The 22,876-nt window shown below is 45.9% G+C and overlaps 1 protein-coding gene across 4 annotated transcripts; it reads right to left on the reverse strand.

Annotated features, from left to right (window-relative positions):
• Nucleotides 1-878: 878 nt before the first annotated feature.
• LOC123807629 (syncytin-B-like) lies at nucleotides 879-19,206 on the reverse strand. 4 transcript variants are annotated; one of them, XM_045821611.1, is made up of 4 exons: nucleotides 19,149-19,206; nucleotides 17,621-17,881; nucleotides 11,241-11,332; nucleotides 879-2,592 (listed from the first exon to the last, which is right to left on the reverse strand). In XM_045821611.1, exon 4 carries the CDS (start codon nucleotides 2,394-2,396, stop codon nucleotides 1,200-1,202), a length of 1,197 nt encoding a protein of 398 aa, XP_045677567.1. In that variant the 5' UTR covers nucleotides 2,397-2,592; nucleotides 11,241-11,332; nucleotides 17,621-17,881; nucleotides 19,149-19,206; the 3' UTR covers nucleotides 879-1,199. The 4 variants fall into 4 exon arrangements, with proteins under 4 accessions (XP_045677567.1, XP_045677565.1, XP_045677566.1 ...); XM_045821609.1 differs by having other exon boundaries at nucleotides 11,241-11,391; XM_045821610.1 differs by having other exon boundaries at nucleotides 11,241-11,458.
• Between the last annotated feature and the right edge of the window lie 3,670 nt (nucleotides 19,207-22,876).

Consider the following 22,876-nt stretch of genomic DNA (forward strand, 5'->3'; position numbering starts at 1 on the left):
ATACTCATTACGGATCATCTTATTCAGTACCCAGTGAGGGCGTGCTTTGGACTGGGATGGTTTAGAGACTTGGACCAGAGAGGAGGATCCCTTTTCAACACTGACATGGCTAGATGAAGGGACATTCTTTCAAACTTAAGTGAGATAAGTTAAGTAAACAACGCAAAGGACTCTTCAGCCAGCATGGGAACACTAGTTGTCACAAAATTAACAAAATATTTTTGAGCACATTTAAAAATTGTGGATACATTACAATACTACTAAGGAAAGTCAGACTCTACTGAACTTAGTCAAGGAAAACAATAACACTTTCCCATGAGCCAGGCCTTGATGTTTCTGGCGATAAGAGAAGATGGAGTTGGATGGTCCAAGTATCTGACCCAGTAAGATAGTTCACATATTCTTGTGTCTCTACTTAATTATTCTCATTAACCCCCTATAAACCAAATTGCAAACACTTAATAACTTTGAATAAAATGCCTTGTAGTCAGAAATGACTTGATTGGAGCTCGAAGTAAATGTGAAGCCTGGGAATATATTCGAATACACGTGTCAGTTCATGATGACCCTTCTCACGCCCAGCTGACCAGCTCATACGCATCTCCAGAATTCTGGAAACTAACTTACTCTCCTTCCTACCTTGGTCTTTGTGAAAATTCATGGCCTGAGACTCTGACTCCTTTCTTAGGTGACAACACTTCTTATGTGCTGTGAAGGGAACCAGAGCTTCCCACGCATACATTTATTACCAAGGTAGCTTTGCCACAAATGCTGTTGGCCATAGATGATTTATTAATCCAGGTACTGAAACTGGAAAAGTCAGTGTTCATGCTGTCACTACCAGAACCAATAAGGAGAGACAAGGATCGGATCTTTATGGACACTTTATTCAGATGTTGGCAATCTGAGAAGATGGCAGGTTATATACCCTAAAAACCATCTTACATCTCATCTCAAGCCAATCAGCAATTTTTTATTCATGTTTGTACATTGTCTCCATCAAACACAATGGCTCATATACCGTTTTGGTTGCTTGCAGTCCTTCTGGAGTCAGGGTAGGCCCAGTCATGCATTCCAGTTCCTGGAGAAACAGCTTTCCACATGCACTAATCACTAAGCCCATTAACTACAAGTTAAAGCTAAAAAAACATGAACTCAAGTTCCCCCCTCACCCCCACCATGGTTAGTTTTCAACTATCTTATTTCTGTGAGATTGGTTTTGAGATTGGTTTCATCTGGACGTATTCATTTTGCTGTTGAGTGTGTCTTGTACACTTCATTGCAGAGCTACATAAGGGGACACATTGTATGTAACAACAAGCTATGATACTGAAAAAGATAAAAAGAATAAAAACAACAAATGCCTCTCTAAGACCGGTAATACTAGGCAGCCAGGAGGTCAGTGTAGACAGATCAATACCAAAGAAGCCCTCATTGGGTTGCTCTATGAGCTGCGAGTCATCAGTCAGGTTGAAACAGCAGAGTTCTTTAGATCCTTCACATCCGTGATTATGTCTTAAAAGGAGGTAGTCCAGAGCTGCTCGATTTTGTAAGGCCACTTCTCCAGCTTGTCCTAGTTCTTGACTGATGGCGCCAATGGCTTGAATGGTGGCATTCAAAACTTTTGCCAAAGTGCAGGCTGCCGTACTCCTTTCCATATTCAAAGAGGTTGCTACAGCTGGCACTACAAATGTAGTCAAAAGCATATGTTCAGTGAGGCTAAAAAGGTGGAAATAATTGTCACAATTCAGTGTAAGCAAGAATTCCTGCGGATCCCCGGTGGGGTGGGGCTTCTGAGGCATAAACACAGTCAGTCTTCCCAGAGAGCATGGTCCCCCGGAACTGTTTGCTGGAACATAGGAGTAAACGGTCCTTCCACATATTAGAAACCATCCTGCAGGCAATTTAACATGAGCATGAGCGTAAGAGATGTCAGTGGTGGTGTTGCAATCCATCTTCACATCTGCTGAGAGCACAAAACAGTTTTTAGTACAGTTGACAAAATTTGCACACTCCCCAGCTGGGGCTACTTGAGTGACTTTTATGGAAAACATTTCCCTGTCCTTCAGATTTACCGAAGGTCCAAAATTATAAATATCAGCGTAGGTTATGGTCTTATTGATATACTTAAACAAAGTGTAATTTCGAAGGCTTTCCAGGGGAGCACAAACACCTACAATGTAGGAGGCGAAAGTTTGCTCGATATAGGTTCCTCCTGCAAGACAAAAGTCAGAGGTGTTTAGAACATTTTTTGCTAAGTATACCCAAATGTTTTCATTTTCTTTGAAAGGAGTAAGCTCTCCATGACATGGGGCTAAACAAAGAGTGATGCAAACAATATATGGCATTGTTTGCAAAAGATGACTTCCAGGTCTTCTTGGGGTTTGGTGGCCCATTGTTCTCGTGGTGCTTTCTTTACTTGGATTCCGGTGAGAATTTAAGATGTTATTCCTGCCAACTTCACCGCAACTGGGGCGGTGAGTAGTATATCCCAAGGTCCACTCCACTCTTCTTCCAGTCGGCTTTCTGGGGATCCTGTCTTCCAGGTCTTGAGAAGCACCTTATCTCCGGTCTTAAATTAATGTAGCAAACCTGTGTGGGAGAGATCTCAAATGTAAGTGAGACCATTCATTACAGCTAAGGTTTTACTTAAATACTGTACGTAGTTCTTTACCTTTACTTCTCGATCTCTATACATATCTCCCGCCCCAATCATAGCCTGAGATGCTTGCCCACACACAATTTCATAAGGATTCAATTGAATCCCACTTTAAGGAGCCACCCTTATCCTGAGCAGGGCAATAGGTAAAACTTGATCCCAAAGGAGATGAGTTTCTTGACACAGTTTGGCTATATTTTTCTTCAAGATATGATTCATCTTTGTCAGGTAGCAAGGTAGCTAAAAAAGGACCAGGAACCACAAAGTCCAATTAAGGGCTTTTGTTCAAGGTGGGATGCTGCAGTAAGGAGGGCTGCATCCTCTGAGCAGACTGCAGCTGCAAGGAGAACGGGTAGAAGGGTTTTTAAGGGGATGTAGCAACTCCTGAGGAGGGTGAGTCACCCTCCTGATCTGTCCCAGCTGCCCAGGGTATAGGTGTTTGCAAGGCAATGTCCTCTGGTCAGGGATGGCTGATTCAGCAACAGAGAGTCTGGGAGATTTATGGGCCTTGTTTCTGGGAAAAGCTCGAGGGAAAGGGGAGGGGCAGTGAGGACACAGCCAGTTTCCAGCAAGATGCCAGCGCTGATGCCTCAGTTGCTTCTGATAATAAAGAACCTCATGGTCAGGTACTCAGGCGGTGACACACATCTTCTTTGTTCCCGCATAGGTGGTGGCTTAGGTCCCCCACATTCCAGTACATTCTGACAATCTTCTCTGCCTCCCCAGAAGCCTGAGGTCTCCAAGCCATATGGCTTTAGAAATTCCAGGACCTGTGAGCCATGGCTTCATACACATCGTTAAAAAAATCCCTTTCATACTGAGTGGCCCCATGCAAATGCTTCATGATGGCTCTACTAAATGTTAAAGAAGCAGTATAACTCCTTTCTTATTTTTTTCTCCTTCTGTTGGGAACCAGCCTGCCTGGTTTCAGAAGCTGTAACCTCCCCATGGCTAAAGCTGAGGGAGCGACCTTGGATCGTAAGCCACTAAGGAGACAAAGCTTATCTCCCTGGCAGGAGCGCTGCACTGCTTCTGCTCCTTTTACTTCATCCATAACTGGCCCCCAATGCTTGGCCAATGATGGGCAAGATTCCCCAAGGGGGGAACGATCTGAGACAGGCAAGATCATGTGGGAGGCCCCCAAGGAAGGACTTTGGGGGGTACAGCAAAAGGGGGTGATGGACCCTCACCCTTTGGCTTTGACAAAGCCTGAGTCCTCATTCTGTCTGCAAAAAGTCTCCTAATCCCTTGGCTGCATTACTACCCCTGCCTGACTTAAGCCTGAGACAATGCCTTAAGCCTGAAACAATGACAGAGGTCATTGCAACAGAGGCAACAGAGGGTGGTGCAGCCCTGTGCTGGGAAGGGTGGGTTTCCTGGGCAATCAGGCCTAAGAAAGAATATGTAAAATCCTGTGAAATCTGCTTTGTTTAGAATGCTCTCAATTAAATGATAAGGGTCCAAGGAGGAAGTTGGTTTGTTCCTCAAAAGTTTTATTGCTCTTTAGCCATTAGACCCTGACTCAGAATAGGCCCTCAGAGTTCTTTGTTATCTATTGTTTGATCCCTACTGCCTGACAATGATTAATGAGCTTTACCTGTATTCTAGTGCAAATGAACCCAATGAAAGCCCATTGAGGAACAAGCTCCTGGCCCTTCTCCTTTGAGAGATCCACCACCTTTCCTCCCCAAGCAGATCATGTCTTGGTAGACTTATTCTCATCTGTTTTGGCCGGAGGGTGAGGGGGACCCTACGGGAGGAGCCCCCCCCCCACATCCATCTACCGTTGGGACCTTCTTCATCAAAACCCCAGCTCTTGTCAGCCTTGTTTGGTGCTGGATCAGCCAGATTGTTACTTTCAGCCACTTCAGTGTCTTCTTTCTGATGCCTGGGCAGTGCATAACTGCCACCTGTAAAGGTACCTGGATGGTTTGTAAAATTTAAAAATCGTTGCTGCATGCTTAATTTCCTTCTTTGGGAAGGAAATACTTTTCTTGCCTTCCAGGTCAAACCGTGTGCATGCAAAATTAGGAAAGCTTACCTTGAGTCGATATACACATTCCCTCTCTTTCCGTGTGACAATTCCAGGGTGCTCATCAATGCGATCAGTTCAGCCTTTTGAGCAGAGGCTCTGGGGAATAAGGCCTGAGCATCTACTATTCCTTCAAGAGTCACAACTGTATATCCAGCCTTTCTGCTTTCCCTGTGTCCATATAACTGCTTCTATCTGCATTATAGAGTCCAGCCTGCCTCTTCTAGAGTACGGTCTTGTAAATCACTTCTGCTAGAAGACACTTCAATTCTTCCAGCACAGCCATGCATTAGCATGAATGAGTCAGGCTCCAGGGGCAGGGAGGCAGGATTTAACTTACTTATAATTTTGAGGGAAATGTTGGGATTACCCAGAAGAATTGCTTGGTACCTGCCCATTCTTCCAGTAGTGAGCCACAATTTATTTATTTATTTGTTTGTTTGTTTGTTTGCTCTAGCAGGCTCAACACTTGGTGGGATGCATAAATGGTGATAGGCTGTCCCAAGGAAAACTTTGCACCTTCTCATAAGAGCTCACAGGTGGCTACCACGGTTCTCAAGCAGGCTGCCTACCTCTGGACAGTGTGATCTAGTTTCTTTGACAAATATGCAAGGGTTGCAGAATGTCACTAAGCATTTGGGTGAGGACTACTAGGGTAATGCCCTGCCTTTCATGAAATATAATTGAATGGGCAAAAAACAACAACCAAAAGGAAAGGGGGGGCTTTAGTAGGTTCAGAAGCCCCAAGGCCGGTGCAGAAGCCAGATGCACCTCCAGGGACACAAAAGCCTGAGTGCACTTCTTTGTCCCTCTAAAGGGCTATATTCTGGTCCCTTCAGAGCTTCATGCCATAGTTTAGCGATGAGCCCACAGCTTGGAATCCAAATGCGGCAGTAGCCTACCATTCCCAGAAATCCTCTTAACTGTTTCCTAGTATTGGGAACTCTCATTTGAATTATGGTTTCTTTCCCATTTCTAATAAGACTCCATTTGTCAGGTTAAAGCAGAAACCCCCAAAATCTTATAGCTTATTGGCAAATCTGGGCCTTTTGTGCTGATACTTTATAGCCACAAGATACCAGATGGTTCAAAGTAGCTCCAGGACTAAACACTGCTAAAATGATGTCCCAGTAATTAAGGGGTCATCTGCATATTGTAACAGAGTTCCTCCTTCTAGTTTTGGGTCCTCTAAGTCCTGGCTCAGGGTCTCCCCAAGGTTCATGGGGGAGTTCTTGAACCCTTTGTTAAGACTGTCCAGTGGTACTGAGTCTTGACTCAAGATTCTGGGTCCTAGCATTCAAAGGCAAACAATGGTTGAGGGTTTTGATCAACCAGAATGCAAAAGAAGGCATCTTTTAAGTCCAATCCTGAAAAGCAGAGGCTGCCCCCAGGTATACTGTTCACCAAAGCATAAGGATTCAGGACAGTGGGGTGAATGTCCCGAACAATGTCATTTATGGCCTTAAATCTTGTATTTAATGCTTATATTAAATATAATATAATGCTTATATTATTGCTTATTATATTAAATATAATGCTTATATTATATTATATTTAATATAATATGCTTAATAATATGTTTATATTATAATATGCTTAAATATATGCTTAAAAAATATGTTTAAATATAATATGCTTATATTTAATAATATGCTTATATTTAATAATATGCTTAAATTAATGCTCATTTGAGTGGGGTTTCTTAACAGGTAATATAGGTGTATTGTATGGGGAGTGGCAGGGTCAAATACGTCCATTTTCCTGAAGCTTCTGAATTTGGGGGTATATTCTTTTTAGGGCTTCTTTCCCCAAGGAAAGGATATACTGCCTCTTGCCGGGGTACCCAACCCTGGTTTGAGGTCAACTTTAACAGAAGAGGTTCACTTAACCCTCCTGGGCTTTCCAGCAGCCCATGCAGTGGGGTTTACGTGATTCTCAATTTCTTCCGGCCAGGGTCGCTTTTCTTCTTCTTCCCACGGTTTCACAAGGAACTGCCAGGTGTGCTCTGGAGGGGCCTGCAGGTGGAGCTGTTGTGCTTATGGAGAGAAAGTGATCTGCGCAGGAAGTCTGGACAGCCAGTCCCTTCCCGGAACAGGAACAGGACACTCAGGAATATATAAAAATTTATGAGTGAAAATGGTATCTCCCACATTCTAATGGTTTCAAGTGAAGCACATTCTGATAGTTTCAAGAAAAATTGGCTCTCAGGGCTTCCAGAAATTCCAGTTACAGTTACAGCATGCCGCAAGCACTCAGTTGGAGGTCTATTGCCCATGGACTACATTGCTTCATGATCAAGCAAGAAGTCAGCAATGTGTCCCCCACTGTTAGTTCTACCTGAGGTTCTGGGAGGAGGGGGGTGACTTTAATAGCTTGTTGTAGTAACAGAGCCTCTGGGCCCTGTCATTCATCATTGGGGCCGTATCCTTTCCTCAGCATAACTCTGGAGTTCTCAGACTCTGACTTTCCCACTGGGGGCCCTCATTTTTACAGGGCCCCTTTTCCTTGCAATATGCACATTGATCAGTGGCGATCTTCTTAGATGGGGGTTGGGTGCCTCTTGCCCAGCAACAGAATTACCCTGAGACCTGCTCCAAGAAAATCGTGGTCACTTCGGCCTTTTTCCCGTCTCTGTTATTATAAACTTTGAAGGCAAAATCTACTAATTGGGAAGAATTCATGCCTATTCCTCCCTCTAATTCTGAAGTTTCTTTCTGATGTCAGGTGCACTTTTAGAAATAAAGGTCGTATTCACCATTGTAATATTTTCAGGGGCATGTGTATCCAAATTAGTATATATTCTATAGGCCTGGTAGATTCTTTCAAGAAATTCAGAGGGGTTCTCTGTGGGCTTTTGTTGTACTGCCTGTACCATACTCAGACTTTTCTGCTTAGGGACTCCTTTCTTCTCTCCCTCAAGGATGAACCTTTTGTAATGCTCTAAGAGAGAAAGACCATTCTCATTAGGGTTCCCATTGGGATTGGTTAAAGGTTTTGCCTTAGTAGGGTTGGGAGCAGAATCTGGATTTTCTTGATGCAGTCTCCAAGCCTCCTCATTGTCTTGTCCAATACCAACCTCCACTCACCCCCTGTAAGCAAAATATTCAGTAAGTCTTGTACGTCTGCCCAGTTGGGATGGTGGGTGGCAAAAATTAGTGTAACTAAGTCATTTTCATGGGATCATTCCTATAAGGATTTGAATTTTTTCAGTTTATCAGATTTGATGTAGAAAACAGAGTGTGTGTCCAATAACATCCAGTGAGCTGGCCCTCTGGCCCGACTCCCACTGGAAGTCTTTGCAAAGGGTATTGTCCTGCCCCAGTAGAAGTTTGTCCTCTGCTGAATTTGGTTCTCTGGCTGGTTCAGAATGGTGAGACAAGTTCAGGCTCACCTCCTCTGGTTCCTTCAGCTGAGTAAGGAGGAAGACAGCCCCAGGGCTGGAGGGGCCAATGGATACCCTTAACCATGCTCACAGCAGCCAAACACACAGATATTCTTGGTCCCTTTCTTCTGAGCTTCTGCTATCTGCCACAGGCAAATTCCCTTTTCTCTGGACCGCTAATCTATTTTTTATTAATCCTGCACCTTTATTTTATAACGTCACAAAAGCCTATACATAAGGTATTTTCCTGATCTTTGACAACACAACTCTAACTGCAATATAGTATGGTAATTTAAAGACCCATCCAGCAGCCAGCACTCTCCTAAGTATAGATTATACATAAGCCAAACAGTATTATGATAAGAATAATTTCCTTTTTAGTGATAGGTTCATAAACATAGGTCGACCAATCACCCAAAATTCAGCCCAACTTTCCAGTCAAGATGGCAGCATAGTTAAACATGGCTTACCTCCTCACAAAACCATATCAAAATTACAACTAAACTATATACCAACCACCATTCAAAACCATCAGAAATCCAGCAGAATGTAAGTCCTACAACTAGAGAATTAAAGAAGAAACCATATTGAGACTGGTAGGAGGGGCAGAGACACAGAATGGCTAGTTCCACACCCATGTGTGGAGGATAAAAATCAGGAGGGTATCTTAGGAGTGAGGAGTCCCAGCCCCAGGCCAGGGTTCTTGTGCCAGGAAATTAATTCCCCATAACTTCTGGCTGTAAAAACTAGTGAGGATTGAGGCTGTGGAAGACAGAAACTGCTGGAACTCAGGCAGCTCTTTCTAAAGCCCCCCCCACACACACACACACTTACTTGGACTCACTCCCTCTGAACTCCAGCACTGAAGCAGCAGATTGAAAGGCATTAGAAACAGATGAGGAGGGAATGAATTGTCTGATATCAGGGTGAGAGCTGGGGGCAGCTTTCTCCCAGACAGAAGTGCTGGTAGAGGCCATTGTTCTTCTGATCCCTACCCCCAACAGAGACACAAAGGCAGCAAGCAGGTACCATATCTGAGCCTCCATCAGCCTGGTTCACACTCTTTGCCTCACTCTGGTGATTTCCTGAGGCCATGATCCACTCAACTTCTGAGCCCACCCAAGCAGTTTCCAGTGGCTATTCCATTTCCATATGAGTGTCTTGTCTTGGCCCATGCTTCAGATTTTCCCAAATTCTCTCAAACAAGCAGCATCTGCCTTCATGAACCCCATACTCCTTACTACTTTGCCCCAGGCCCAACACTGGCAGCAGCTGGCCTTGGTTCACAGCTTGGCCTTGCCTAGACACCTCCAAGTGCAGCACAAGTAGCAGCCATCTGCAGATCACTTTGTATCTTATGCTGTGTAACCTCAGACAGAACACAATCAGTGGCTGACCTTGGATGTACCAACAGCAATCAAGGCTCAACTATAAGAGAATGTACCCAGCCCACACAGTGGGCCACCTTAAATACTTAATTGGGTATAGGAGAGGCTGTGCCACAAGACTCTACAGGACACTTAATATGTTAGGCCACTCTACCAAGCCTGGGAGACACTGCAACTCTACCTAATACATATAAGCAAACACAGGGAGGCTGCCAAAATGAGGAGACAAAGAAACCTGGCCCAAATGAAAAAACAGACCAAACTCCAGAAAAATAACTAAACAAAATGCAGATAAGCATTCTATCAGATGAACAGTTATAAACACTGGTTATGAGGATGCCTAAGGAACTTAGTGAGGATCTCAACAGCATAAAAAAAAAAATCCAATCAGAAACAAAGGATACGCTCATTGAAATAGAGAATAATTTACAGGGAATTAACAGTAGGGTGGATGAAGGTGAGAATCAAATCAGCAATTTGGAACATAAGGAAGCAAAAAACAACCATTCAGAACAGCAAGAAGACAAAAGGAATAAAAATAAAAATGAGTGTAAGGAGCCTCTAGGACAATTTCAAGCATACCAACATTTGTATCATGGGGGTGCTGGAAGGAGAAGAGAGAGAGCAAGTAATTGAACAACAATTTGAAAAAACAGTGACAGAAAACTTCCCTAATGTGGTGAAGGAAATAGACATGCAAGTCCAGAAAGTTCGGAGTCCTAAGCAAGATGAACCCAAAGAGGCCCACACCAAGACACATCATAATGAAAATGCCAAAGGTTAAAGACAAGGAGAGAATCTTAAAAGCAAGAGAAAAGCAGTTAGTTACCAACAAGGGAGCTCACATAAGACTGTCAGCTGATTTCTCAAAAGAAACTTTGCAGGCTAGAAGGGACTGGCAAGAAATATTCAGTGATGAAGAGCAAGGACTGCAACCAAGATTACTCTACCCAGCGAAGCTATCATTTAGGATCAGAAGACAGAAAAATGTGCTTCCCAGACAAGAAAAAGCTAAAGGAGTCACCACTAGACACATATATGAAATGCTAAAGAGTCTTCTTTAAGAAGAAGAAAATAAAAAATATGAATGATAAAATGGCAATAAGTACATATCTATCAATTGTTTGTAAAAACCAAAATAAACAAAGGAGCAGAACAGAAACCGATTCATAGATGCAGGGAACATTTTGATGGTTGCCAGATGGAAGGGGGCCAGGGAGATGGGTGAAAAAGTGAAGGGACTAAGAAGTACGAACAGGTAGTTGCGGAATAGTCACGGGGATATAAAGCACGGCATAGGGAATAGAGTAGCCGAAGAACATGTACTCAGGACCCATGGGCTTGGGAAACAGTGTGGGGATTAACTTAGGGAGTGTGAGGCAGGGGACTTGGGTAGAGAAAGGAAAAGAGAGAAAAACTGACTGCTGTAACAGCATAAACAATAAAATATAATTTTAAAAAATTCATTCCTAAAGGCTGTTTCCTGGAACGGAGGCTTCCCCTCATCATTCTACCAGACAGATCTCTGTAATAAAACACAAACCAGAAGGCACCTTAATTCCTGATGACCAACCTAAGTCCTAACCCAAAACTGTAATCCTGAACCAGAAAGTATAGTGATTCAATCAAAAGTGAAACTCGAAAGGGAGTCCCAAGAGTTGGAGAAAGAGATTCCTCAAGTAAAATCACTTGGCAGCTGCTAGGGAGTCTCCAAATGTATACCCCAGGACCCCCAGTCCAGGCAGCCCACCAGACACCCCACCAAATTCCCAGACTCACCGGAGAGTCCAGAGCTGTCCTGACTGGAGTTGCCGGAATATGGAACTGCAAACGTTTGCCACTGGAGAAGCTTTTTCCTTCAGTTGTGTCCTCTTCTGATGCAAGAGATCTTTTTGCTCATGCAAATCTTGTTTATTCCCCAGGCCCGTCACTACCAGAACCAGTAAGTAGAGACAAGGATTGAATCTTCACGGGCACTTTACTCAGATGCTGGTGATCTAAGAAGACAGTGGGTTATGTACCCAAAAAACTGTCTTCATGTCTCATCCCCAGCTGACCAGTGATTCCTTATCTGTGTCTAGACGTCCTCTCCCGAGGCACAAAGGCTCAGATACCATCTGGATTGTTTGCAGTTCCCCCGCATTCTGTTAGGTCTAGTCATGCAGCCCAGTTCCTGGAACAACAGCTCTTTAATGCGTGCATTACTCATTAAGCCTCCTCACTATAAGCTAAAGCTAACATTTTTTAACTCCGAGTTCCCTCATCAGTATCACCATATCATTTTCCTCCGTTACATCAACCCAGGCCTAAAGAAATGAAGGCCTGTCCTGTAGAAAATGCTTCTCCAAATTCAGAGCAATCCTTTTGGGGCAGAAGAGGCATTTTCGGTAACTGAACAACTCCATTCCCCACCCCCCAAATTTGCTGTAGCTCAGTAATCTGGCTCCAAGTATGACTAGATAGCTCAGACGTAGCCAGCAATAACTGATTTGCCGAAGTTTTCATCTATATCAGTTTACATAAGCAACTTGCTTCAAAGAGTGTTTTGAAGTTGTTTACAGAATAAACAATTTGTGTCTGTCTGAAAAAACAGAGCCACTGATATGCATAAGAAAAGTTTGCAGCTGCCAAGGTGGCGTGAGGTTGCTTACCAGGAAGGCCCACACTGTCTGCCCAGGGGCAGTGTCCTGGGTCCCCTGCACCTGGGCCCAGTGTCCGCAACGCTGTGTGTGATGAGGGCACTGCATTGTCATACCTGATTTCTACAGTCCCTCTCAACGCACAGAGGTTTGAATTTCTGAAGCAGCACATCCCTACCTTTGGATGATTTTCTAGTGGAAAACCAAGCGGTGGGGCCCACATGTGAAATCTTTGATTTTGTAATTAACCCCCACCATTGCTACACCCCCAACCCAGAGGTGGGCCGTTCCCCATGGTTGTGGTGTCTGTGCTTCCGTCCCCTCTTCTGTGGGGATAAGGTGGGGACGGGTTGAATGGTGCCTTTACCCTGGGGGCGGGCGGCGAGGATAAAGGGTGGGGTAGTGGACAAGATCACCCAACGGGAGGTGGAGGATTAGAAGCTCCCGCAGGGTGGTTTAGGTGGAGGGCCAGGAAGAGGCAGGCACTTGAGGAGAGGGCTCAAGTGGAGGCAGCAGTGAACACCCTGGCTGGCCAGGGACGCCCCTATTGAGTGCGTCACCGGATCTTGGTGCCGTAGAGTGAGCACAGTCCGGGTCCACACACCAGACTCCTCCCCAGCTGGCATCAAAGGGCTGAGTGGTGGGTGCTCAGCACCCAATCCCTTCCTAGTCGCCCCTGCCGGGCTACTGTAGAACAAAAATGGAGCCGCAAAAACTGCAGCTCAGCCACTGCCAGTGGGCCCTGGGCAGGCAGGCGGCCTGCCGGGTGCGGTGACGGTGTGGTAGGCCTCCCAGAGCTGTCCTGATAGAAAGCAGACAGAAGCAGCAATCTGTGTTATCTTAATACCTCACTACACAGTGGGAAGCAGTATGCAGCAAGCATGTTTAATACCTTCACGGGAAACTGCTGTACAGGAACATGCGCTATATTCAAGAATGCACCCCGAACACTTGATCCAGACCAGCAAGAGAGAAGTGACTGATGCACGAGCACATGCGTGGTGCACAAATGGTGACCTCGAGCCTCGTATCCACCAGCTCCAGCCTTGCAATGCCTGACACTTTGCTGCTGGCCCAAACAGCTGCATGCCATGAGGAGTATGCCAGATGTGGCTGAGACGCCCAGGAAGAGGCCACTGCCTGCAAAGACCTTGGAGCTAACCAGGCAGCTTCCCTGGACATTTGTAAAGACAGCCAACTGCAGTCACAAGAAACAACAGCCCCACCTAAAACTTGCCACTGGAGAAGCTTTTTCCTGCAGCTGAGTCCTCTTCAGGTGCAAGAGATCTGTTGCTCACAGAGAATCCTGTTTGCCCCCCAGGACCCCCGCCATGGAGACTGGCTGCTGTACCCAAGCCACCCCAGCTGCGGACACAACAGGTGCACCTGTGTGGGAGGCACAGCCTGGTTGCCATGGAGCTCCAAGGATAAGGGGATCACCATCAAGTCAATATCAAAAGTCTTCTTGTGGTCCCTGAGGCATTTGGGGCACCTCTTCTCACTGTGCTAAAGGGGAAGAAACCCCACATGCCTCTTGCACAAACTGTGTTCCTGGAAGCACACTCTCTTAATCACAACACCTGCAGGGCCTGGCAAAGGGGCAGCGGTGCTAATAACAGGCACAACAACAGGTGCTGTAGGCATGGAAGCAACCAAGTCTAGACTTGGCACACACATACAGCACCAGCAAGAGCGTCCCTCGTGCATCCAGCAGGAAGTGGAGCCAGCAAGTCCATGGCAGGTGCTTCTGCAGTGTCCCCCAGGGGTCTTCGAATAGTTGGAGCAAGTGCTTGCTTCAAGTGCATGCTTTCAGCATGTCAGCAGGAGCTACGGGCGCCTCCCCAGAGGGCTGCACTTGTGTGGTGCTTGCAGAACCAGAGATGACCAGCCAGCCTGTTGTGGAAACAGTTCCAGGTCCCATAGCAGGACCCCTTGTCTCAGCCTTGCAGAGTGAAGGCTCCACAGTGAACAGGACAGAAGCTACAGAGTGTCCCAACCCAAGGCTGAAGTCCAGCAGGAGAGACAGGAACAGGACAGAATTCCCACCAGAAGTCATCCCCAATACCATAGGACTGGGGAGGACAAGTCAAGCCTAAGGTCGCCATCCTTCTGCTCCTTCGCCTGCCACCACTAGGGGTGAAGAAGAGGAGAGAGTGCCAGCAGCCCAGGAGATACAACCCTGGCCCCATGAAAACACCCCCGCAGCCCCATCACAAAGGAGTCTAGGTTATCTCAAAAATTGCGAGCTGAACTATGACTAGCTCAGGGTCTTCCAGCAGAAATAGCTTTTCATTGACTTCCAGCCTGCCTGCCTGCACCTGTCCACCATGCAGACACCAAGTCCAAGATGGTGGAGGAGAGCTTCACATCGTCTGGGGAGGGCTGCATGCCATCAGCAGACAGGGACCCTATCTGAGGCCAAGGGGACAATGATTTTGAAACCCATAAAAAAGGAGTTAAATGTGAAAACTTTGGTGTTTTCATTTAGTGTGCCTTAGATTTAAGTAAATAAATAAAAGTGAGTAAAATACATTTTAAGAATTACAAAAACCTTATAAAGGATGAAGGCACATTTCTTTTCATCACAAAATTCATGTGCATGTGCTGGTGAGAAGAGTAAGGCAGGTGAAGGGAGAATCAAAACACCTGCCCTCACACCTGGAATGACATGGCGACTCGGTGGGCCTATGCTGGTAAGAAGAGGGGTCTCTTACCTCCTGTCACAATCTGTTTGGGCTGCTACAACAAAAAGATCGTAAACTGGGTGGCTATAAACAGCATGTATTTCTCATGGTTCTGGGGGCTGGGAAGTCCAAGTTCATGGTTCTGAAAGATTGTGGCTGGTGGGGGCCCGCTTCCTCATGGATGGCTGCCTTCTCCTTGGAACCTCACAAGGCAGAAGGGGCAGGCCAGCTCTCTGGGCCCTCTTGTACACGGGCACTAACACATTCGCGAGGGCTCCACCCTCATGACCTAATGACCTCCTAAAGGCCGCACCTAAAACCATCAACTTGGGATTTTAGCACGTGAATTTCAGGAGGACACAAACATTCAAAGTGCACATATTTCATTATTTAGCCCAGGGGTTCTCAAACAGCAGGAGATTTCAGACTCACCTGGGAGGATTTCTGAAATGCCGAGTCTTGGCCCTAAACAAACTGAACCTATACCTCTTAGATGGAGACCAACTCGAGTGATGCTGATGGAGATCATTCAATATCTGCACCCAGAAGAACACTGGTACAAGGTTCAGTTTAAGGACTGACGTTGAGTGTCAGCCAGCAGGCCCCACAGGCTTCCATGGAAATGTCCTCATCTTTCTGAACTAGGTACTGGTTCATTTTAATGATACCTATTATACTGACATTCACTCATTAACAGATACCGGAATACAAGTGCCTGTGCTAGACACTGTTTTAGCTGCTCTATTAGTTGTCTTTAGATTTCTTGACTTACTTTTACAATGCTGCCTACAGACCTACCTGAGTTTTTTCAACTGCTGTCTAGCATGCCGTTGTATGGGCGAGCGCTATATAACCTGTCCCCAAAGGCAGAAGTTGTGATAAGGGTCTCAAGAGTTGGAAACTTTTAGTTTAAGTAAGAGCTCATAAGCTTAGAAACCAACGCGTGTGAAAGCTGTTGTTCCAGGAACTGAAGACATGACCCGCCCTGGACTCCAGGGGACGGTGAGCAGTCCCACCTCGTGACTCAGGAGGGCTGTGGGCAATCCGAGATGGTATCTGAGCTCCTGTGCTCCGGGGTGAGTTGACCACCACCCAGGGGGAGAATACTGCAGTTTTTTAAATCCAATTAACTTTTCTCTGAATTCCCAACCCTTTACCTACACTTTGTTCTCCTTATGAAAAGGGACATTTTAAAATGGAATTTGAGACTGTCTGTTAAGGCATGAACCGGCCATCTTCTCAGATGGCCGGCGGTCTGAATAAAGTGCCCATAAAGATTCAATCCCTGTCTCTGCTTACTGTGTTCCGTATGTGACAAGCCGCATGAATGCTGTCCACCCCACCCCGCCCCCCCAGTTTCAAGAGGTTTTGAAGCACTGGTACATACTGCATAAGAAAATTACAAATTATTCTGTTGTTTTGAGAGTGTATCTACACTCAGAAAGAGAAAAACGTGTTTTCCTCCTGTGTTTGCAGGACTAGGACAGCATACATATGTCAGGAAAGGAAATAAAATGTCTTTGTCTTATTGTCTTGAGATAACAAGTAACTGCTTCTTTCTCACAATACAGGGAGGAGCAAAAGTAGGTTTATAGCTGTTTGTGTGGAAACTAACACAATAATTAATAAATAGTAGTACAAGAATAAGCTCTGTTTTGTGTACTCACAGCTGCAGACCTGAGACAGGATAGGGAGAAGCTAGGAAAACCCTTTTGGGAGTGGAATAGGGACGCTGAGACAGAGAGCTGAACACAATGGCAGAGCTATTGACAGCCAGGGGCAGATGGTCACCCCGGCAGGGGGAAGACTGGGCAAAGAAGGACCTCTCCCCTGGGATGCCCTTTCCTTGCCTGGCCTCTCCTCCCTGGAGATAACTTCAGGGCCTCGGGTGTGGTTCAGCTCCAGGCCCAGAAGAGCAGAGAAACCAGGTGGGGGTCTCCAGAACCAACTAAAGACCCTGTCGCTGACCAATTGGAAGAGACCGTGACCCTGAAAGGGCACACCTGGGGGGCTGAAGAATGTTCTACTGAACCCTCCCCTGAGACCTTCCTTAAGATTCAAGCCTGCAATAAAGAGAGAAAAACCTCAAGGTCTCAAAGGACCTGCACACACGGTCCCTCCCTCTGCAGAGCAGCCCGTGCCATTCCCTGTCCCTTCGCCTTTCCCCACAGGGCTGCACCTCCTAAGTGCCAGGCAGCTGGTCCCAGGCTGACCCCCTGAACCTGTCCCCAAAGCCCCCTTTCCTCTGACTTCCCAGTGAGCTCGGGCAGCCCAGCCCAGGCTCTCCTGCTGCTTCTTTATGCTAAGTCCGTCCTTGTGTCACTGTCCCCAGCTTTAGCAAACGGACCCTCCTAGTCAAGTGGACTCATGCTGTGAAATCCTTCCCACACAAAGTCAAGAACCCACACTCTGCAGCTGGCCCCAGGCAGACCTGCTCGGGGCCAGGCCCCTGTCCTGTAACCAATCTACTTTTGCCCCACCGTGTATCACCATGTCCCAGCCTTGTGTAGTTAGTAGGGCAAAAAAAAAAAGTCTTTTAGCAAACGACAGCCACCTTTGGAAAATTCATCTGCTCTGGTCTTACCCATTGAGAGAGCAAGGGGTTCACAATGTGACTGTGTCTGGTGTAGGCCTAACAGCACGGCCCAAGTTCTGCGCTGCCTTGACCTGTGGTGACACTGGGAGGGCCCTGACTGTCCCAATTCCCTTTCTGCACTCTGCACCTGGGGCTAAGGTCCCCAGCCAAACAACCCTCCCTATCAAGGAAGCCAGAGGCAGTTCCTCTTTTCCTGAAGGGGTGAGTTTCAGTTCCCTGCTAGCCAGGGACATTACTCACCCAGGCCAATCACGTCCTCCGGGGCAACCAGCTTCACTCCAGTCTGCCTCCCACGGCCTCTCTCTGTTCACTCCATCCCCCTGTGGCCCTGCAGATGTGCTGTGTCCTCCCCTGGCTTGTGAGTGTGCATGACAAACTGCTGCCTGTCCAGTGTCAGGTGTCCAGTGTGCTGTCCCCATAACTCCAGGGCAGGAATCCTTCCCTCATGAATGGGATGAATCCAAGGTGATCATAACATCTTCTAGCCACTGAAATCGATTCCTTGTTAAAATAAAATAAATTTGTATATGTTTAAATAAAATAAACTTGTGTGATTTTAGAACACATTAGAAATCAAGTATTTTTTTCACCAATACCAAGACAGTCAGAAAACACGATCTCCTTGGGCATTTTCTCTTTATCACAGCCTGTCCTTGCGGTAGGCTGGCGACAGAAATGTAAGTGATCGGCCAGTTGCACGGTTTCTGCAGTGGCCACAGCCGGTCCCTGCCACAGCCAGCCCACAAGGGGCGAAAGAGGGAGGCACCATTTCTCAGGAAGCACACTAGGTAAACACAAGGAACAAGGCCTTCCGCAAATATTTTTGCTGGAGGACCCGGAGTGCGATCAACACCTATTGTTTACTTGACCAAAACTAAGCCGAGCTCCCAGCGTTCAGGCAGGACATCAGACAGTACAGATGCAGGAGAGAGACGTGAGTGGGAAAGAAGGGAAGAGAGGGGAGGTGTCATCCAATCGCTGTCCTGACCGACCACACTTGTCAGACAGGGTCCCAGGGACCGTGCACAGCGTCTCCCCGGGAAGGATTTCCTCCTTCCAGACCAGGTGGCAGGCAGCGGAGTCCCAGGAAGGCTGCGTAAGATTCTGTTATGTAAAGGATTACCTGGGAAGTGAGGCCCAGCATGCTACAGGGAAGCAACCTTTGACCCCCCGCAGGCAGCACAGTGGTTGGGTGACGATCCGCCCAGAGAGCTTCCTGGAGGACCAGAAAGCCTTGTTTGCATGTCATCGAATGCCACTAGGTGTTCTACTAGCAACCAGCTACCATCTACTAGCTACTATGTGCCACAGACCAGAACATTATGTCCTTTAAGTCGCTTAACACATGTTTGAGATAGGTGCTACCGTACACATTTTACTAATAAGGAAATGCATTAAGTAACTTATTCAAAGTTGTGCAGTTAATAAGAGGTGGAGCCTAAGCTCGAGCCAAGAGCCAAGGTTCTGAACAGCAATCAGAATGTGTCTGGGCATTTTAGGGGGAAGGGACTAGAGGAGCGCCTACTTAGCACAACCAACTCCAAGTGCCATACTAAGAAATAGGTCATAGCTTTTATACAAACACAGAATTTTTTTTTCAGAAAAAAAAATCAACCAGGTGTCCCTGAAGCATACACCATTAGAGCGTCATCAGAACACAGGTGAATCCATTTGGTTGGAAGTGAGAGTCCCGATGAAGAGGATAAAAAAAAAATGCACAGCCACCCTGCATGTTTTGATGCCGCTTTCCAAACAGCTTGCAACTTACCGGCAAACTCACTGGAGGAGTATTTTGTGTCGAATAGAAAGCACAGTCCAAACATGCGTGCTCGGAAGGGTGTTGATCCGCAGCCCGCACTGCGTTGGTTGTGTTCCTCTTTTCCTCGTACAAGCACGTTCATATAACGTCAACACCCAGGGCCGTAGCAGAAGGAAGTCACGCTAACCGACGGGAACAGAGAATTACCTCGGAGCTCAGCACTCCAGCACGGGGCTGCCTTCCGATGGTCTCTAGCGCAGAAGAAGCTGCTCCCCTTGAGTACACCCCTCCTGGCCGTGTGTCCTCTCTTCATTTACTTTCACTGCTTCTTTTGGGTCGCCGTTCATTTCCATTGATGACTTAGGTTTGTATTTAAGGAATTATATCATAAAATCCTCCGAAGCTTAAACAGCTGACCTGGCTAAATACATAGTCACCTTCTTAAAGGTCTTTTGTAAAAATTCATTGTTATGAAATGTTTTAGACGTAATGATTTATAATGGCATTTATAGAACTTAACAATAGGTCTGAAGGATTCACCCGTAAAATAGTGCAGTTTTGCTAATTGTGTTAGTTCAGTGAGGTGTTCATATTGACATTAAATCACTGTGTTTAAAGACACTGTCTTCTGCCCAGACTGGTGTGGCTCAGTGGATTGAGGGACGGCCTGCAAACCAAAGGGTCACTGGTTCGATTCCTGGTCAGGCCACACGCCTGGGTTGTGAGCCAGGTCCCCAGCTGAAGGCATGCAACAGGCAAATGGTCGGTGTTTCCCTTACACATTGATGTTTCTCTTCCTCTCTTTCTCCCTCCCTTCTCCTCTAAAAATAAATTCATAAAATCTTAAAAAAAAAAAAGACGCTGTCTCCCGCTAAACCTGCCCATGGTTATACCACATTCCTTTGGTCTCCCTTACTACTTCACACTTGTTTTAATTAGCATTATGTCCACTCTGTAAATAAATAATTATCTTTATATATCTGCTGTACAACTTTTAACTTGCTCTGACTCTTCTTTTATTACATTGAAAGTGGTTTCTTTAAATGATGGACATACGTCTTTCTCTCCAAACCTCAAAACTCCTAGCAGAATACTCTAAACCGTGTGGACTCCCAGATGCACACACGCACACCCTACCCCCCAGAATTTTGTCTGACAGTCAGTGTTTCAAGTCAATTAATAATCTTGTACCTGTGCAAGTATCTCATAGGAATTGCCATAAATGACTCCTCCCAGATACAAGTCGTCTCTGCGGTCATTTCTTGTCTTAGAGTAAAACACTCCCAACTACTCGTTTATATGATCAAATAGGCTCATCTCTGAGAGTCCATCTGAGAAGGAAATTTAACATGTAAGTGAGCATTCACTTGTGAAAGATGTTACTGTGTCTTAGGGGCTAAAGAAAGTTTAAACTGATAACCTAAAAATAAAGATACCAAAATGAGAGGCCACAAGCACGCGTTTGCAATGAAAAGGAATGGCTATTTGGAAGGCACTGATTAAGGCCGAAACCCGAATAGTGTTCTGATTAAGGGACAAAGTCAAGGGGTATTTATGAGAAAGGGAAGGGGAACAATGCCATCAATAAAAGGGAGGCCCCTTTATTGGTGTAGATAACCTAACACAGCTACGCCAATTCCACACAATGTTTTAATTTTAATGATATCTGCCATGTGCTTTTCCTCAGAAACAGTTCTGTGGGATTCAACGCTGCATACGGCACAATCCGAAGGTTGCTTTGTTTTACCATTCCAAAGCTTTGAGGCCTAAAATGTGCAAGGCAGTTCCTCTAGGATGGCGAGTCGGACGTTATTTTGAAGGGGCTCTGTTTATATTATTTTTCTATACCTCCCCCTTTTTGATTGCAATCTTTTTTGGAAAACGTCACGCTCAGTTAGCAGGAAGGCTCGTTCCTGGCGTGTCCTGTCCCAGTAATACAGGATGGTAAACACACAGGGAGAGGGGAACTGAGACGGAGAGTTCACAGCCAGGTGCAGACAGTCACCAGGTCAAAGGGCCCCAGAGCCCAGCCAGGGAAAAACTGGGAAAACAGGAACCTCGCCTCCAGGGTGAACTTTCCTCTCCTGGTCTTTCTTCCCTGGAGATAACATCTAGGCCTCAGTTGCATTTCAGCTCCAGGCCCAGAAAAGCAGCAAAACCTGGTGGGTGATGCCAGAATCAACCGCAATGACTAAAGACCCCGAAAGGGCACACCTGGAGAAATGATGAGTATTCTACAGAAAGCCTCCTCTGAGACTTCCCCTAAGACAATGGGCAGCTGGCAGCTGTCCCTGGCTAATCCCCTGAACCTATCCCCAACCACCCCCACCCCCACCCTTACTCTCATGCTCTCCTGTTGCACACAGAGCAGGCATTTAGTAAAAAGCAACACAGCCGGCAAACTAGCCAGCAAACTAAAGGCGGGGCTCCAGCTGCCGTATGTTTTATGTATTTTTTATAGTTTGTTAACTGCGTGGAAGAAGCTATACAACTGGCATGTAGAAGACATAACTCTCACAGCAAAATGACAGTGAGACTTAGCAGTGATTCCTGTGGTTCTCAACTTTTTAAAAAAATCAAACAGAATCATTATTTTTTTCCTATAGACTCCATATTCAGGAAGATTTTAGTCAGTAGACTAACTGATATATACTGAGTAATAAATTAGTTTATCCAATTTTACTCAATGTAGATATTGAGCATGCAATCTCAAAAGGGACAAATACTGATTCTCGTGGAGTAGATGAAAAGATCTTACTCTTTTTATGTAATATATTCATAATATATTTATGCACAAAGAAAGAGATGTATACAATATATAAAACATATGCAATATATCTATGGTATTAAAATTTCATGGCAGGTGATCAGGAAAAAATATGTCTAAAAAGACTCTGGGGGGGTAATGATGGAAAAAAAAACAGTAATGATGCACTCATATAAATGCTGCCATTCAGAACTTTTGATCTGTATGAGTTTATCAGTACTATTGCATTCATTTGAAATTTCAGTCAAAAGCAAATGAAAGGCATATCTCACCTGGCTGGTATGGGCCTGTTAACCAAAGGGCCGCTGGTTCAATTCCCAGTCAGGGTACATGCCTGGGTTGCAGACCAGGTTCCCCGTGGGGAGTATACATGAAGCACCCACACATTGATGTTTCTCTCCGTCTCTTTCTCCCTCCTTTCCCCTGTCTAAAAATAAATAAATAAAATCTTTAATACAAAAAAGTCATATCTCAGCTTGTGGGTAGTAATTGTTCATTCAACAGTGAGCATTCTGCCAGGTGATGCCCTAGATGCTGGAACTATGAGAGGTTAGAAACACAGCCCCGCCTTTATGGAGCTTACATTCAGGCTGGGGAGGCAGTAGACAAATGGATGTCATATAGTATCATATCAAATCATATCAAATAAGGTATCAGGAGAAGAACAAGGCAAGGATGAACGTTGACAGAGAGAACAGGGTGCTATTTCCTATCATGTGACCAGTAAGAGGAGGTTCTCTTTGGTAAGGTGTGATTTGAGTTGAGTCCTGAGCGTTTTGAAGCAGATACTGTACTGATAACCAGGGTAATGATGTTCCATGTAGAGCAGAGCCCAAAGAGCCTGAGGTTGGAGTGGGCTCCGTGGGCTGGAAGTACAGCAGAGAGGCTAAAGACGTAGGTGCAGACGAGCGAAGGGAAGGAGCGGGAGACGGGGCCAGAGTAGCAGGGAAGGGGGGGAGGACGTGGGATG

This window comes from Phyllostomus hastatus, unplaced genomic scaffold (assembly GCF_019186645.2).
Source record: "Phyllostomus hastatus isolate PE091 unplaced genomic scaffold, TTU_PhHast_1.1 phas_scaffold_46, whole genome shotgun sequence".
NCBI classification, from domain to species: domain Eukaryota; kingdom Metazoa; phylum Chordata; class Mammalia; order Chiroptera; family Phyllostomidae; genus Phyllostomus; species Phyllostomus hastatus.

Bases quoted from the DNA above. Each gene is read 5' to 3' on its own strand.
- LOC123807629 (XM_045821612.1), bottom strand. From the start codon at position 2,396: ATGGGCCACCAAACCCCAAGAAGACCTGGAAGTCATCTTTTGCAAACA.